Source organism: Carassius auratus, unplaced genomic scaffold (genome assembly GCF_003368295.1).
Source record: "Carassius auratus strain Wakin unplaced genomic scaffold, ASM336829v1 scaf_tig00023221, whole genome shotgun sequence".
Classification (NCBI taxonomy): Eukaryota; Metazoa; Chordata; class Actinopteri; order Cypriniformes; family Cyprinidae; genus Carassius; species Carassius auratus.
Window position 1 is genome coordinate 181,805 of NW_020525249.1, and position 18,920 is coordinate 200,724.

The following is an 18,920-nucleotide window of genomic DNA, read 5'->3' on the forward strand; positions in this document are numbered from 1 at the left end:
CAGACTGACCATTTTTAATTTGACTTGACCCAAGGAATCCATTAATATCATTTTTTTTTTTTTTTTGAGTCTATGGCAAGCGATTTAGGATTTATGAGCACTTACGTGTTTTTGATCGCTGTAGTGCCCCCACAGGCCGATTGGGCCAGGTCTTTGCGCCTGAGTAGCGAGGCAGATTACTACATTTTGACTTATTTTCAGCTCTCTAGGCCTTACAGTTTGGTATGCATGATCAGTTTTATAATAATAAAAAATAAATAAAGTGTAAAAAATCCTAATAATTACAATGGGGTTTCAGCACTGCATACTTGAACCCCTAATAATAAAAATCGGCAGGGATCCCCAGACCAATACAATTAGTGTGCCTCCTTCATTTTAAAACCCATGAGCCACCACTGCTATTTTAATACTATTGAGTGTAACCAAATTGGAAAAACTAATTTCAACAACTTATTTTTGAATTGTTAAATGACAAATAACTATATATATATATATATATATATATATATATATATATATATATATATATATATATATATATATATATATATATATATATTTATATATTTATATATTTTACAATGCACTGTAAAACAGTTTTGCATTTACTACAGTCTTAGAGTTACAAAAACATGTAAAATGAATAACACATACCCTTTTGAGCTGTTGATACACTGGGACAAGCCAAGTCTTGATCTTGCACTTCTTGTCTTCTTGGTCCTTTTGACAGACTGTTGATTTTATACCAAACAGCAAAGCCTGGTACTGCATATAAAAAGCTGATTTGTTGTTATTACTGATAACTAATACTGGGCCTAAAATGTAATTTCATTAGCAAACCTGTTGTAGCTGCAGCTATCAGGCATCATCACAATGGTGGGCATCTGCCTGCAGCAGAGGGTTGAGAAACCAATTTTGAGTCTTTTTTTTTTTTTTTTTATGATGCATTTTTTGCCGATTCTAATTGAAGATCGGCATTGTTTGTGGTTTAGAGATGTAGATTACTTACTTTAGTACAGCTTCACAACATATTCATAATATTTATTTTTCACATCGGCCAATTGCAGCATCCAGCAGTCTAATATTTATTAAATTCCACATCATGTATATGTGTCAGCTCAAAGTAAAAGCATGTTCACACCATGAAAGATAACTATAATGATAAAGGGGTGCCAATTCTCATGAATATAGCATGACACTCATGCAATTGATTTTCTCACACCACACGTTCACTTTCTCACGCAGTAAAAAAAAAAAAAAAACATTGTGGTGAAAAGGCAAGGCAAGTTTATTTATATAGCACATTTCATACACAATGGTAATTCAAAGTGCTTTACATAAAATAAAATAAAGTAATCATGAACAAAAATAAAACAAGCAATTTTAAAACTACAGTAAAAATACAAGTACTGTAAAATACAGTGCTCATTCAATAAATGCACAGTTAAACAGATGAGTTCTGAGTCTAGATTTAAATTTGGCTAGTGTTTTAGTACATCTGATCTCTTCTGGAAGCTTTTTCCAGCTCTGGGCAGCATTGTAACTAAAGGCGGACTCCCCTTGTTTTGTGTGAACCCTTGGTATTTCTAACTGACTTGATCCTAATGATCTGAGTGCTCTGTTAGGTTTATATTCAGTGAGCATATCTGCAATATATTTCGGTCCTAGGTCGTTGAGTGATTTATAAACAAGTAAAAGTACTTTAAAATCAATCCTAAATGTAACTGGAAGCCAGTGTAAGGACCTGAGGATTAGATCCAGGTTTAACATTTAGAGAACAGTTTTCTACATATCTAACAATTCAGTTGAGTTTTCATGTCCTGATCGTTCTTTTGCGTCTGCCTTAAAGTCCAGATGATCTTCAGCAAAAGTCGTCTCCAGCACCAGCAGCAGAGACTGTTTAAGCTTCTTCTTATACTGATCAGTATAAGAAGAATATACTGATGTTACTCCAAGAGTAAACTGACAACCGCAGACATTTTACACTATTTTTATGATTAAAACACAGTATCAGTCAGCTGACATTTTGCTAACATTATCATTATGTTCCCATTTAAATGTTACATTTGAATGGTTTCAGAACATTCAAAACATTTCTGAAACAAGAAGTAACATTTAAAAAAAAATATTAGATGAACATCCAACTAAAGCAAAAGTAAAATGCTCCATAAAAAGTGTTGTTGTTTTTTTTGTTTTGTTTTTTTGCCATTTTTTCCTATATTGTGTCCCATATATCATTAGTTAAACTGACTAAATTGTTAATTGTTAACCAATATCTTTGTAGTTTTTTATTTGTATCAGAAATCATATTTTATTTATTTTCTTGTTATTTATTTTGTTGCTTTTTAGGGAAAACCCTTCAATAAGAATTTGCTATTGTGAGAGCAGAAATATCCTTTAGGAAATTGCAATCAAATGCAGGTAAGATTTTGTGATACACTGTGGTTTTATTTAAAATAAAGTAACAACAGAAATCAGCAGAAAAAAATGAGCTTTGGATTAATGAAAAGTTTCACAAACATATATAATGTTCATTAGCCTGTACTTGTTCTCTGTTTGGTTTTACAACACACATTATACACAGTCATGCTCCAAACATGAATTTTGCAGTTGCTGTTTTTTTTACAATTTGCTAGATAAGGACTATAAACATACTGAATTAGATCCAGGTTTATCATTTAGAGATCCGTTTTCTACATATCCAACAGTTCAGTTGAGTTTTCATGTCCTGATCGTTCTTTTGCGTCTGCCTTAAAGTCCAGATGATCTTCAGCAAAAGCCGTCTCCAGCACCAGCAGCAGAGACTGTTTAAGCTTCTTCTTATACTCATCACACATGAACACATAGAGAATGGGGTTCAGACAGCTGTTGAGATAAACCAGGTAGGTACAGACAAACATTGCTGTCAACAATACTTCACTCCAGTTATTTCCTAGTGCAGTTACTGCATAAAAATTGCAAACATGGAATGGAAACCAACATATGAAAAAAGCCAGAGTTACAGTTATAATGCCCCTGTATGTCCTGAGATGCTTTCCCCCTTTGAGGCGTTTGATTCGTACTCCAATAGCTGTGTATGAAGATGCAATGATCAGAAAGGGGATGAGAAAGCCCACTGTAAAATGATATGTGACCAGAGACGCACGAGTAAACGTATTAACTGTAAAGAAAGGAATGCAGCAGCTGATGGATGAAACCCACACAATTATGCAGATGATCTTGGCTTTAAGTAAAGTTCGTTTATTTCTAGCCCAAACAACCAACCATGTGCACAGGCATCGGTCCAGACTGATAACTACAAGAAAGAAAATACTAGCAAACAGATTTAGTCCGAATATAAAGGAAAATAATTTGTTAGTTATTTTACCTAATTGACTCTGGGCCAAAATTAAGAAAATATTTAAGACTGTAGACAACAGGAAGGTGAAGTCTGCAATCGCTAAGTTGAGAAACAGAATGGAGTTGACGGTCGTCTTCATTCTGCAGCCAGTCAGAAATATTACAAGCCCATTTCCAATGAGACCAACTGCAAAAGTAGCAATGAAAATGCATGCAAGAAAGATCATTCCCACAACCTGGATAGTGGTGGGATGTGCTGTGACTCTGGTCATGTTTTGAGCCTCAAAACTGGTGTTTTCTACACAAAGAAGAAATAGAGAGAAACACAGTGAGGCTGATTTTGGGTCTGTTTTGGAAGCATCATATTATCATTGGGGTGTTTCTCATGCGCAAAATAATTTTTGCATGCAGTAATGCACACCAAAATGCAATTTGTTTAACCCTCTGGTGATTAAAAACCTGAAATAAAGTTTTGTTCTCAAGTCATACTGATTAATCTTGATATTTTATTGCATCAAATGCATGGAGGAGTGGAGGAACAAAACGTCTTCTTTTTTTAAAAAACTGATAAGTTTATTATAATTTTTTATACTATTGAGTATGAAACTTTTGGCATTGACCTCACACTTTATGGCCATTACTGTGGCAATCAATAGATGTACCAGATATTGACCAGAGTTTCACAGTTAAAAATAAATGTGCCTCACAATGCCATAGAAGAACCTTTTTGTCTAAATGGTTCCATAAATAACCTTTAACACGTGAAGAACCTTTCTGAAGCATCTGAAGAATCTTTCTATTTCACAAATATTTGGCACAAAGAACCATTTTAAGGTTCTTCAGATTATACAAATGTAAGAGATGGTTCTTTAAAAATCCTTGGTTCTTCTATGTAAAGAACCTTTCGAAGCAGCTTTATTTTCAAGAGTGTTGAACAAACAGATTAAAATTCATCACTTGATTTTTATGGAGAAAATATTACTAATTGTGAAAGATGCGTTTCTGAATGAACTGTGAAAAAAGCAATAATGCACAGAAACGGCTGAGTTTGGAAAACTAGACATTGAAATAAAATAAAATAAAAACTCAAGACTTGTTTTTGCTGTAAAAATGTGGCTAGATATAATAAAGAAGACCAATCGAACTGCATAAAGGAAAGAAGACCATATAAAATGCAGTATGCCAATATAAAATTATCAGTTATATTTTCAAGACTCCATTTCAACAAATTCCCCTAGTGTCATGGATACCAAAAGTTTATTTAATATTTCCCTAATCTGTATTCTGTGCAGTTTTATTAATTTGAAGATTTTACATTGTTTTTTATATATTCAACAACACTTTATATTATATTATATTATATTATATTATATTATATTATATTATATTATATTATATTATATTATATTATATTATATTATATTATAATGTTTGAGTGTATTCAAATTGGAAAAAGTCATGTCAGCTAATTTGTAAAAAATCTTGCCTGTTTGATCTCTGTATGTGTGCATTTATTGTATCTTAAACAATTTAGCATTTACTGCACTCTGAGAGTATATTTAAACAAATATGCAACATGAATAATACACATACCCATTTTTGAGCTGTTGATTCACTGGAACAAATCGAGTCTTGATCTCACACTGTCTTCTTGGTTCTGTTGGTTTTATACTAGACAGTAAAGTCCGGTGTTACATTAGTAAAGGCTGATTTGTTGTGATAAGGGCCTAAATGTGATGTCATTAGCAAACTTGGTGTAGCTGCAGCTATCAGACATCATCAGTGGGTGGTGGGCATCTGTCTGCAGCAGAGTGTTGAGAAGACAAAATTTGTGGTGAGGTTTCCATTCCATGATGGTCTTTAAAGAAGAGACAGATATATATATATATATATATATATATTTGTTTAACCGGTGGTTTAGTGGTACAGACTGCTTGGTATCTTACTATACTGAAGCTACTTTGAAATATGGTTTCATTACACGTTAAAAATGTTTATTTTTTACACTCTGATTGGTCAATCGCAGCATCCAATAGCCTTATTTTTCTCATTTCTATGTTGTGTATATCAGTTAGCTCATTCAAAGTAAAGGCCGCTTCACACCATGAAAGACATCTTTAAAGATAAAGGCTGACATCTCCCATGCAGTTAGCGTGAGACTCATGCAATAGATTTTTCTCACGTCACACATCCATTTTCTAATGCAGTCCAAAAACATTGCGGCACAAAGAGGACAATGACAACCTCCAACAGACAAGACAGAGCAGCGAGTTATTCTAACTAATCTGGGGAAGATACACAACCCTATGAAACTTTTTTATTTGTCATTTATATGGTATTTAAATCACTCTCACGGACCTTTTCCTGGACTGTGCCCAGCTGGTGGAATGACCTCCCAATCCCAATTCGTACAGCTGAGTCTTTACTAATGTTCAAGAAACGTCTAAAGACTCATCTTTTTCGCCTGCACTTAACCTACTAACACCAGTACTTTTCCTTTTCTTGTCTTTGTTCATTTAATAAAAAAAAAAAAAAAAAAAAAAAAAAAAAAAAATCCTGGCTATGCGTTCTATACTAGACTAACTGAGACTTGTCATGGCACTTGTATACTGTTGTTGTTCTCTTGTTGACCTGACTGCTTCTATTGTTCTCATTTGTAAGTCGCTTTGGATAAAAGCGTCTGCTAAATGATTAAATGTAAATGTAAATGTATTTGTCTTGCTGAATTGCAGCTGCTATTTTACATTTTATAATGACAACTCAGTACGTCACCTCACATTTTGCTAACATTACCTGAGCTGCTTTTGAGGTGTTTGATTCATACTCCACTACGAATGACTGCTTCATTTCCACTTTAAGTGAAGTTTGTTCATTTTTAGCAAAACAACCATCTATGTGCACAGGCATCGATCCAGACTGATAAGTACAAGAGAGAAAATAGCAAACAGATTGAGTGTTAACATTATTTGAAGAATGTATCTCATGAAGTAAAAGTGCCAATGGCCCAAAACTGAAAGATCATCTATGATTGAAGACAACATGAAGATGAAGTCTGCAGTTGCCAAGTTGAGAAACCAAATGGAGATGACAGTCGTCTTCATTCTGCAGCCACTCAGAAATATTACAAACCCAAGCCCATTTCCAATGAGACATACTACAATGGTAGTAAAGAAAATGAATATTTGAATTAAAGCTGCAAGCAGCAATGAATGGGCCCTCGCACCCAGGCTCACCGGCAGCAAGTGGCTTTAGTAAAAAGGTGAACGTTGAGAAAAATGCATCTAAAGTCATAAATATAAGTGGAATATATTAAAGTAAAATATTAAATGACCAGGTGCTGCAGCTCGGCCTTCTGGGCGGCAGAGAGTTGAGGGTCCATGTCCACAACCACGGGAGTCGCTTTGGTGTAGGCCGAGAACTGAGACCCAGCGTTTCAGGAGGTTAATGTGATAAAGCTGGTCCCTCCTCCGTCTTCCGGGCTTCCACACTCGGTATGTAACGGGGCAGACTTTTTCGGTGACTGTGTACGGCCCCTGCCAGGTGGCCAAGAACTTGCAGGCAGCCGTAGGGACCAGAACCAGGACATGGTCTCCTCGCTGGAACTCCCGTGGTTGGGCCGCCCGATTATAGTGTCGCTACTGGGCCTGTTGCTCCTTGACGAGGTGCTCCCGGACGATGGGCATCACACGGTAGATCCGCTCCCACATCTCCCACACGTGTTCCATGGTGGTACGGTGTACGGCCGGTTGTTGTTCCAAGGCCTTTCGGGCAACGTCGAGCAGACCACTGGGCTGGCGGCCGAAGAGCCTCCCGGGTGGCCACGGTCTCAAACATCTGGAGGTACGTGGTAACGTCATTGTGGGATGTCATCCTCGGCAGCAGCTGCGTGGCCTGGACACGGGGGTCAGGGAGCGGAGTATGTGCGCCGGCAGCCATAAGGAGCGCCACGAGCTCCTGTTCGGTTTCCCCTTGCCGGGAGGCCATGTGCTCCATAATTTGTTGCTGGCGGATGCTCACCTTGGTGAGGTGCTTCAAGAGTTCTTCCATCGCCGGGTGACAGTTACGTTGTGTAACGCTGTGTAACAGCCCCTCATCCATCTTCTAACGACCCATACAGAAATCTTTGTAAGAATTGCAAACAAAATGCTGCTATTCTTTTCAATTGTACCAAACCATCGCTACCTTCCTCCTTAGGTAAAAACAGCACACCCTGCTGGACCCAATGCAAATTGTCCCAGAAAGAAAGTTGCCCTACTAGAAGTTGTGAAGGAGGATCCAAACAGGCCAGCCAATGCCAAAGACTGGAGGCTACTAAATTATTCACTATGAATACTCTCCCTTTAAATGAAATCTTTGGTATTAGCCATTTCATTAGTATTAGTAGGGAAGTCGTGGCCTAATGGTTAGAGAGTCGGACTGGCAATCGAAAGGTTGTGAGTTTAAATCTCGGGCCGGCAGGAATTGTAGGTGGGGGGAGTGCATGTACAGTTCTCTCTCCACCTTCAATACCATGACTGAGGTGCCCTTGAGCAAAGTACTGAACCCCCAACTGCTCCCCGGGTGCTGCAGCATAAATGGCTGCCCACTGCTCTGGGTGTGTGTTTACAGTGTGTGTGTTCACTGCTCTGTGTGTGTGCACTTCAGATGGGTTAAATGCAGAGCACAAATTCTGAGTATGGGTCACCATACTTGGCTGAATGTCACTTTCACTCACTTTTTCACTTTTTTTTTCATTATTTCAAGTTTTCCTTTTACCTTATCAACAACCCCTTCCCAATTTTTCTGAAATAATGTTTTGTCTTTTTAAATGTAGATGTTTTTAGGTTTTATATATATATATATATATATATATATATATATATATATATATATAAAAATACATAGTTATGTAAGAGAGCAGAGAGTAACCACTATTAGGCCCCTAAAGTATGTACTTTTTTGGTGAAGAAAAATGGTAATTGGAATGGTAAATACATCAACTTTAAACTGTAGTTCGCCGAATCGGCTTTCACCGTGGACGAAGCTGCATCCACCCTGGGGTTGTCACATGTTGTTGCTGCAAGCACAAGATACACTCCTTCGTAGAATCTGCCTGCCACACCGTTCTCAAGCTGCTCGCCTCTGATCATTCAAGTCAACCTCCGCTCACTCTAGGCCGTGGCTTACTCTAAGCCTTGGGCCTTCACTCACTCAAGGCCACTGGTCAGCTAGGCTGTGGTGCATGTCATGGGGGTCAATTACTCCTCTTTGGGATGTGTTTGAAGTTTGATGGGGAGACCAGAGAGGGCTGATCTGTCTAGCCTTTTCTTGTATAATGCATAATGCATTCTAAAAAACCTTATAATATGTTATATTAACTCATGAATAATCATAACAATAATTATAATACATCATTAATTCACAGAAAAAAGTGCCAAATTGATTATTAATCTGTGTAACAGAGGCTGGTAGACAAAAAAAAAAAAAAAAAAAAAAAATATATATATATATATATATATATATATATATATATATATATACTGTTTCAGGTTTAGAATTATTCAGTGTTAAAAAGTTGGCAGCCAACCAAGATCTAACCTTTTCCAGACAGTTGCAAGGAGGTATATGTCATAATTATCATTGTGTTATAAAGGGGATAGATCTGAGTATCATACGCATTTTATGCTCCTGAAAATTAAGTCCTAAAGGGAGCAGATAAAGTGAAAACAGAAGCGGGCACAAAATTGATCCCTGAGGCACACCACAAATTAAAGAATCAGAAGAAGAAACATTTCCAATATCCACCATAGATATTCTGTCACAGAGACAGGATTTAAACCTTGATTTCTTACTAAATGTCTTAGCCTTTTAAGTGAGAATGTATTTTACTTTTGAAAAACATAAAAAAATTTGATATGATTAATACACATATTCAGTTCTTACCCATTTTTTGAGCTGGTGATGTACTGAGACAAGGCAAGTTTTGATCTTGCTCTGTCTTCTCAGTCCTGTTGACCGATTATTGTTTTTATACCAGACAGCAAAGCATGGTACTACATCTCTAAAGGATGATTTGTCATTTTACTGATAAGGGGCAAAAATATGAAATGATTAAATCTTTATCTGGTATCTTGAATGTGCATATGGTACCACATTGGGCATGTGCAGAGTCTTTCCTGCAAAACTATAATGTTACTGTAGCTCAAACAGTTAAGCATGGTGCTAGGACCATTAACTAATAAAGGTGCATTTGGATAAAAGTTTCAGCCAAATTTAAAATGCATAATTTTATTATGTTTCTGTGATTAAACTGAAAGTGTTGCAGGCCCTGCCTCCGGAGACTCATCAGACAGATTATTTAAAAACAATTGTTTTTAAAGCTTTGCTTCACAGTCTGTTGTGTCTCTTTCTTTCTTTTTCATCACTTTAATGTCACTGTCATCAAAGCAAATCATATTACCATATTATTACTTTGGTTGTATAAATACTTCATAGACATTTTATACAAATCAATACTAATATTTATAAAGACAATATAACTTAAAATTAGATTTACTCTCTCTATATATATATATATTCACTTAAAGGATTATTAGGAACAACATAATAATACTGTTTTTGACCCCCTTTTGCTTTCAGAACTGCCTTAATTATACATGGCATTGATTCAACAAGGTGCTGAAAGCATTCTTTAGAAATGTTGGCACATATTGATAGGATAGCATCTTGCAGTTGATGGAGATTTCTGGGATGCACATCCAGGGCACGAAGCTCCCGTTCCACCACATCCCAAAGATGCTCTATTGGGTTGAGATCTGGTGACTGTGGGGGCCATTTTAGTACAGTGAACTCATTGTCATGTTCAAGAAACCAATTTGAAATGATTCGAGCTTTGTGACATGGTGCATTATCCTGCTGGAAGTAGCCATCAGAGGATGGGTACATGGTGGTCATAAAGGGATGGACATGGTCAGAAACAATGCTCAGGTAGGCTGTGACATTCAAACGATGCCCAATTGGCACTAAGGGGCCTAAAGTGTGCCAAGAAAACATCCCCCACACCACTACACCACCACCACCAGCCTGCACAGTGGTAACAAGGAATGATGAATCCATGTTCTCATTCTGTTTACGCCAAATTCTGACTCTACCATCTGAATGTCTCAACAGAAATCCAGACTCATCAGACCAGGCAACATTTTTCCAGTCTTCAACTGTCCAATTTTGGTGAGCTCGTGCAAATTGTAGCCTCTTTTCCCTATTTGTAGTGGACATGAGTGGTACCTGGTGGGGTCTTCTGCTGTTGTAGCCCATCTGCCTCAAGGTTGTGCGTGTCGTAGCTTCACAAATGCTTTGCTGCACACATCAGTTGTAACGAGTGGTTATTTCAATCAAAGTTGCTCTTCTATCAGCTTGAATCAGTCGGCCCATTCACCTCTGACCTCTAGCATCAACAAGGCATTTTCGCCCACAGGACTGCTGCATGCTGGATTTTTTTTTCCTTTTCACACCATTCTTTGTAAAACCTAGAAATGGTTGTCCGTGAAAATCACAGTAACTGAGCAGATTGTGAAATACTCAGACCGGCCCGTCTTGCACCAACAACCATGCCAGGCTCAAAATTGCTTAAATCACTTTTCTTTCCCATTCTGAGATTCAGTTTGGAGTTCAGGAGATTGTCTTGACCAGCACCACACCCTTAAATACATTGAAGCAACTGCCATGTGATTGGTTGATTAGATAATTGCATTAATGAGAAATTGAACAGGTGTTCCTAATAATCCTTTCGGTGAGTGTATATAGTGTAAAAGTATATATTTTAAACCTTTGTCTTCTTAAAAATATTATATATTGTAAATAATTACACAATTTACTATTTTTTTCCTCTCACAGGCGATTGTCTATAATGGAAGAACACATACAGTGTGCTTTTCTAATCTTCCCTCCAAACGTGACAGCATAATGAGATTCTCAGAGACATTCAACTCTTTATTTTACACATTAACCTGAATAATTAAACATTTTATAACCAAAACACAATTAATAAATAAATAAATAAATAAATAAATATATATGTAGTAGGTTGGTGTGGTTATAAATTTTTTTGGGTGATGTCACAGAGGGATGTGTGCCATGTAATATGCGCCCAAATTAGTTAAATGGTGTATGGTGTGACATTGTGTGTCTCACACATGGTTGTTTGTCATTGTACTGGTGTGAGCGTGGAGAGCGGCTTCACACAAGAGTATATCAGGCACGTGTGGCTTATAATATTCGGCAACAATTGCAGTCATTGATTTGTTCGCTGTACTGTACATCTCTTAACGTGGGTTTTCCCCCTTTTTAGGTGCTTGACAATATCGGGGTAGGTCGGTAGATTTTATTATGTGCCATAAACAGTGCGGTTTTGTTTTAAGTGGGTGTTCTGCTTATTTAATTGTAGTAATAAATTTGGCAGCACAGTCGATTAATGTGATACAATGTGTCCAGTTTAATTAGGAAACATAATTGAATTTTGTTTTTAATGTTTTGTAAGTTTAATTGATTGATTTATGGTCAATGTAAATTGTATATTATCATAATATACAAATGTATGTGTATTTAAAAGTGTAATTGTGTTTTGGTCGACTTTTATGGGAACTAATCATTGAGCACTGTTTTCCCAGTACAGAATGTTTATATTTAAGTGTTTTTTTTTTTTTTTTTTGCTTTAAGGTGGTTCTTATTTGGTGAGACAGTACCCCAGTTACTAGGGTGTGGTGTGATGCAATGATAACACTATTGATTGATTTGTTTGATAGTTATATATTGGGTTGTACGTGTGAAGGTTGTAAGTTTCCATAGTTGCAGTAGAAATACAGTAACTGAGATGGTTACTTTCAGCCTAAGATTTGTAGGCTAACTAATCTGACCCTCGTATTATTGCCATATTTGTATTTTGTTTTTGTAGTTAAGTGATGTTTTGATTCTGTTGATTTTGTTGTCCTGTCCCCCTTTTATATATATATATATATATATATATATATATATATATATATATATTTTTTTTTTTTTTTTTTTTTTAAAGAGAAAAGAAATAAAGAGACCATGTACTGCACCAGTGCCTATGCATTCATTTAGTAGAATAGCTGGAGCGGGTCTATTGCCCCTATCAGGTTTATATTGGGTTATTTTATTTTTAGACCACGTGGACAGGCATCGTTCCAGACTGATTACTGATAATGCCAAGATGAGAAACCAAACAGAGTTTACCGAAGTCTTCGTTTTATAACCAGTCATGTTAATTTAAGGTATATACCTAAGACTCCAAATTCATGCCAGCCGATAATGTGGTAGAATTATATGTGATGATTTTGGTTATATTTTCCACAAAAAGATACAATGCTATGAATGTCACGGTTCATGAATTCGCTGTCTCTCTCTATCATCACTGTTGTCCACCGAGGTCCCTGCATCACCCACCATCAGAGCTGTTTTTCTGACCACCTTCATACATTGTCATTAAACCACCTTGCACTTGCATCTTGCCTCTGAGTCGTGATAATGAAGGCAACAAACTACATAAAATACAATCAACTTTATATCAACTACAACACCTTAAATGTTGGTTACATTTAAATAATAAGAAAGTATACAGTATGTATTTGGTTGAAACCGTGTTCAGACTTTTTTTTTTAACCCAATCCCAAGATAAATATATATTTTAAAATTTCAAATTTAAATATCACACTGAAAACATTGGAAATGTAAATACCACTCCTCCTACTGCTCATAAAGAATCTCACAAAATTATGCTTTCTCTTTGAGACTGCATTTACACATTAATGCTGTAGTTGCTAAATGTTGAGGGGTGTTTAATGTATGTTTCTGATTGATTCTAACTGATTCCTTGAAGTTTGTTGTCAAACCACAATGGCTTCTTTGCACGTTCCTCCCTAACTTTAGTGTACATGCAGAGGTGTGTCTGAATGGGACAAGTGTTTTTTTGCAAACCTACTCGATCTTGGTCCAGCTTTAGCTTTATATAAGCAGAGAATCTTTATATCCTTATAGGCTGATTTGTAGTTGTTACTGATAAGGGCCTAAAACGTGGTGTCATTAGCAAACTTGATGTAACTGCAGCTATCAGACATCATCACAGTGTGCAGTGGCCATCTGCACGAAATCAGTTTTGTTTTCTGTACCATGCATATTATTAAGGAGAGACTGACAACCCAAGTTGTTATCAGTTCTCAGTTCAGAAGCCTGCATATCTGGGCAGCTTACACATCTGGAAAGGCATCATCAATGCTGAAAGGTATATCCAAGTTCTAGAACAACATATGCTCCCATCCAGACGTCGTCTCTTTCAGGGAAGACATTGCATTTTTCAACATGATAACTCCAGACCACATACTGCATCAATTACAACATCCTGGCTGCATAGAAGAAGGATCTGGGTGTAGAAAACATTTGGCGCATCATAAAGAGGAAGATGTGACAAAGACCTATGACATTTGAGCAACAAGAATCCTGTATTAGACAAGAATGGGACAACATTCCTATTCCTAAACTTGGGCAGCTTGTCACCTGAATCCCCAGATTTTCAGACTGTTATAAAAAGAAGAGGGGATGCCACACAGTGGTAAACATGGCCTTGTCCCAACTTTTTTGAGATGTGTTGATGTCATGAAATTTAAAATCAACTTATTGTTCCCTTAAAATGATACATTTTCTCAGTTTAAAGTAAACAATTCATATGTCATCTGTTGTATTCTGAATAAAATATAGAAATTTGAAACTTCCACATAATTGCATTCTGTTTTTATTCACAATTTGTACAGTGTCCCAACTTTTTTGGAATCGGGTTTGTAGTAACATATAATTGTTTTGTAGATGAACGTCTAACTAAAACAATTTAGAAAATAAAACATTCCATAATCGTTTTTTTTTTTTTTTTTGATATAAAGAAAAAAATATTTTTGATATAAAGTACAATCATTTCAACTGATTAAATTATTAACCAGTATCTTTATATTTTGAATTTGTACCAGGAATAATTGATTGTCTTATTTGATATTTTATAAAAAAAAATGTAGCTTTTTAGGAAAGTACATTACCATTAAATTCAGTTAACATGTTTTTGATACACTGTGGTTTTATTCTGAATAAAGTTCAAACAGAAATCAGCAGAACAAAATTAGATTGTTGCATATTTGGATTCATAAAAAGTTTCCCAAACATTTACAGTATAATGGGCATTAGCCTGTACTTTAAGATAGTTTCTCTGATTAATTTCACAACACACATTACACACAGTTATGCATCAGACATGAATGTTGAAGTTGCTAGATAAATAACAATAAAGCTTGATTATGTCCAGGTCTATCATAGTTTTCTACATATCTAAATTTTCAGTTGAGTTTTCATGTCCTGATTGTTCTTTTGCGTCTGCCTTAAAGTCCAGATGATCTTCAGCAAAAGCCGTCTCCAGCACCAGCAGCAGAGACTGTTTAAGCTTCTTCTTATATTCATCACACATGAACACATAGAGAATGGGGTTCAGACAGCTGTTTAGACAAACCAGGTAAATACTGACAATCTTACATATGTCTTGGTCAGTGCCACTCCTTTTATTTTCTTCTGGAATTTTTGAAGAAAAAATGCAAACATAGTATGGAAACCAACATATGAAAAATGCCAGAGTTACAGTTATAATAACCCGGTACAACCTGAGCTGTTTTCCCCTCTTCAGGCGTTTGATTCGTACTCCAATAGCCATGTATGAAAAAGCAATGATCAGAAAGGGGATGAGGAAGCCCACTGTAAATTTAAATGCAATCAGAGGCATATTTTTTTTATAGAAAGGAATGCTGCAGCTGATGGATGTAACCCACACAATTATGCAGATGATCTTGGCTTTAAGTGTAGTTCGTTTATTTTTAGCCCAAACAACCATCCATGTGCACAGGCATCGGTCCAGACTGATAACTACAAGAAAAGAAATGCTAGAAAACTGATTTAATGGTAACACCATGAAGAAATAGTCAATCATTAATCGACTCTGCTGCCGGCCCAAAACTGAGAGAATAACTAAACAAATGATTGAAAAAAACATGAAGATGAAGTCTGCAATCGCCAAGTTGAGAAACCAAATGGAGTTGACGGTCGTCTTCATTCTGCAGCCAGTGAGAAATATTACAAGCCCATTTCCAATGAGACCCACTACAAAGGTGGCAATAAAAATGCATAATGAAAATATCTGAAAGCCTGTAAATCCCTTTTGCTGCACAGTGGTGTTATGTGCTGTGCCTCCGGTCATGTTTTCAGCTCCAGAACTGGTGTTTTCTAAACAAAGAAGAAAGAGAGAAACCACACCGTGGGCTGATTTTTGGGTATCATTGCAAAAATAATTTTTACATGCAGTACATCACACCAAAATTACATTTTGTTTAACCTTCTGATGATTAAAAACCTAAAATAAATCTAAAATGAAATTGTGTTTAGTTTTGTTCTCAAGTCATTTATATATTATTATTATTTTTTTTTTCTCAATAAACTGACAAGTTTCATTTCAATTTTTTTGACCATATGACTTTTTTTTTTTATTTTTTATTTTTTTTACTGTTGAGTATGAAACTTTGCCACTGACCTCATGCTTTATGGCCATTGCTGTGGCAATCAATAGCTGCACCATGCAGATACTGACCAGCGTTTGCAAACACATTCATTTTCATGACTTATTTTTACTGATAAAATATTACTTATTGTGAAAGATGCGTTTCTTAATTAACTGTGAAAAAAAAAATACTCAGATTACATTACATTCAACTTTATTGTCATTGCACATGTAAGGTACAAGGCAACAAAATTCAGTTAGCATCTAACCAAAAGTGCTATAAGCACAGAAACGGCCGAGTTTGGAAAACTAGATTAACTTGTTTTTGCTGTGTAAATGTGGTTAGATTCAGTAAAGAAGACCAATCAAAATTCAAAATGCATAAAGGAAAGGAGACCAAATAAAATTCAGTAGGTCAGTATTACAAGGCTGTCATGCCAGCAATTATCGGTTATTTTGAAGACTGAATTTCAACATATTCCCCTAGTGTCTGGCGTTCATACTGTATCCAAAGGGGTCATGTGATGTTGCTAAAAAACATTTTGTGTGTATTTGGTGAAATGAAATGTGTCTATGTGGTTTAAGCTAAAAAAAAAATCACATTATTTTACACATACTGTATACTACTGTTTCTTCTCTATGCCCCACCTTTCTGAAACGCAATGTTCTTTTTACAAAGCTCATTGTTCTGAAAAGTGATAGATTTCTTAAAGAATATCTCTTTGGGTTTGAGACTTTAGCCTTTGCAACTTTAGGGGTCTTATCTATTCATGAATAGCTTGTAACACTCCAAAGAGAAAGAAAAACTAGAAATCGCATCATATGACCCCTTTAATACCGTCTTAATCTGTAATCTGTGCAGTTTTATACATTTATAATATAAATGGATATAATAATATCCATCTTCAATTATGATAAAAATTTGACATCGTTTTTATATATATATATATATATATATATATATATATATATATATATATTACTACATTTTGTATTACTATATTATGTTATATTGTTTGAGTATAATCAAATTGGAAAAAGTAATTTCAGCTAAAAGAATCTTGCCTGTTTGAATCTCGTATAAAACTTAAACAATGAAGCTGAAATTGGTTTATTTATTTAACATGTTAAGTAATGAAAAAAAGTTTAGCTGTGACTTGTTCATATAATTTTTACATCACTCTGCATTTGTGCATTCATTCGTTCTTAGAAAATTTTGCATTTTCTGCATTTTGAGAGTTAAAAAAACATGCAATATGAATAATACACATACCCATTTTTAGCTGTTGATTCACTGGAACAAGTCGAGTCTTGATCTCGCACTGTCTTCTTGGTCCTGTTGGTTTTATACCAGACAGAATAGTCTGGTGTTACATTAGTAAAGGCTGATTTGTTGTGATAAGGGCCTAAATGTGGTGTCTTTAGCAAACATGGTGTAGCTGCAGCTATCAGACATCATCAGTGGGTGGTGGGCATCCGCCTGCAGCAGTGTTGAGAAGACAAATTTGTGTTGTTTTCATTCCCATGCATGCTTTAAAGAAGAGACAGATTGTTTTTTTTGTTTGTTTGTTCTTTTGTTTTTTACTGGTGGTTTAGTGGTGCAGACTGCTTGGTATCTAACTGTACTCCAGCGACTTTGAAATATGGTTTCATAACAAGTTCAACAATTTGATTTTTTACATTCTGATTGGTCAGTCGCAGCATTCAATGGTCTTATTTTCCTTAACTATAATGATAAAGGCTGCCAATTTATTTAGCAATAGACTCATGCAAAAGATTTTTCTCATGTCACACATCCGTTTTACAATGAAAACCCAATGACAGAAAAGATTGAGCAGCGAGTTATTCTGACTAATCTGGGCAGATACACAACTCTATGAAACTTTTTTATTTGTAATTTATGTGTTATTTGTCTTTCTGCATTGCAACTGTTAATTGACAACATTTTATGATAAAAAAACTGGGTTCGAGTCAGCTGACATTTTGCTAAAGTTGCCATTGTTTCTATTAAAATGTTACTTCTGAATGTTTTATTTATTTATTTTTTATACATTTTTTAAATTGTTTTTGACTACGCAAACTGTCAGGACACATTCCATTTTATAATTTTGCAAACACTATGGGAACATGACTTTTGAATGTTCTCTGAACAATCTGAAACAAGTAGTAACTTGTTGGGGGGAAAAGCCTTCTGAATAAAAGACAAATATACCATTTGTCTTTGAGTTTTATTTTCTGGCAAGAAAAGGCCAGCAGTCGCACAGTCAGTCAAAGCGGCTGAAGAGAGTGACAGTGAAGGGAGGGCATCCTTCCTCTCTTATAGTCTCATCTCTCAGAACGTTATCTCTCTGGGCTAATGATGGTATTTTCAACCACATTCTTAGACTTACTTATCATATTATATTCTTGTCACGTAACACCCTTTTACCAGTCCATTCCAATGCCATATTAGAAAAAGGATTGTGTGTGCTCTTTTAAACACATCTTAGAGATCAAGATCTGTTCCCATGTTTTGTCCCATATACTGTATTCCATCAGTTAAGCTGATTACATGTGTAACTAATATCTTTATAAATGTTGTACTTGTAACATAAATCACATTTTATTATCTTATTATTTATTTTTATTTTTTATTGCTTTTTAGGGATAACCATTCAATAAGAATAAGCTACTGCACAAACATAAATATGCTTTAGGAAACTGCCATCAAATTCAAATACAATGTTTTGATGCACTGTGGTTTTATTCAGAATAAAGTTCCAACAGAAATCAGCAGAACAAAATGACTTTTAGCGTATTTACTGTAGATTCATAGAAAAAAAGTTTCACAAACATATATAATGTTCATTAGCCTGTACTTGAAGAGATTTTCTCTGTTTGGTTTTACAACACACATTATACACTCACCTAAAGGATTATTAGGAACACCTGTTCAATTTCTCATTAATGAAATTATCTAATCAACCAATCACATGGCAGTTGCTTTAATGCATTTAGCAGTGTG

The 18,920-nt window shown here is 35.5% G+C and overlaps 1 protein-coding gene and 1 pseudogene across 1 annotated transcript; both read right to left on the minus strand.

The window, feature by feature from the left end:
• Positions 1 to 2,693: 2,693 nt before the first annotated feature.
• LOC113077799 (C3a anaphylatoxin chemotactic receptor-like) lies at positions 2,694 to 3,600 on the minus strand. The gene has a single exon (XM_026250066.1). It carries the CDS (start codon positions 3,564 to 3,566, stop codon positions 2,694 to 2,696), a length of 873 nt encoding a protein of 290 aa, XP_026105851.1. The 5' UTR covers positions 3,567 to 3,600.
• An 11,103-nt stretch (positions 3,601 to 14,703) lies between these two features.
• LOC113077800 (C3a anaphylatoxin chemotactic receptor-like) lies at positions 14,704 to 18,363 on the minus strand (annotated as a pseudogene).
• Positions 18,364 to 18,920: the final 557 nt, after the last annotated feature.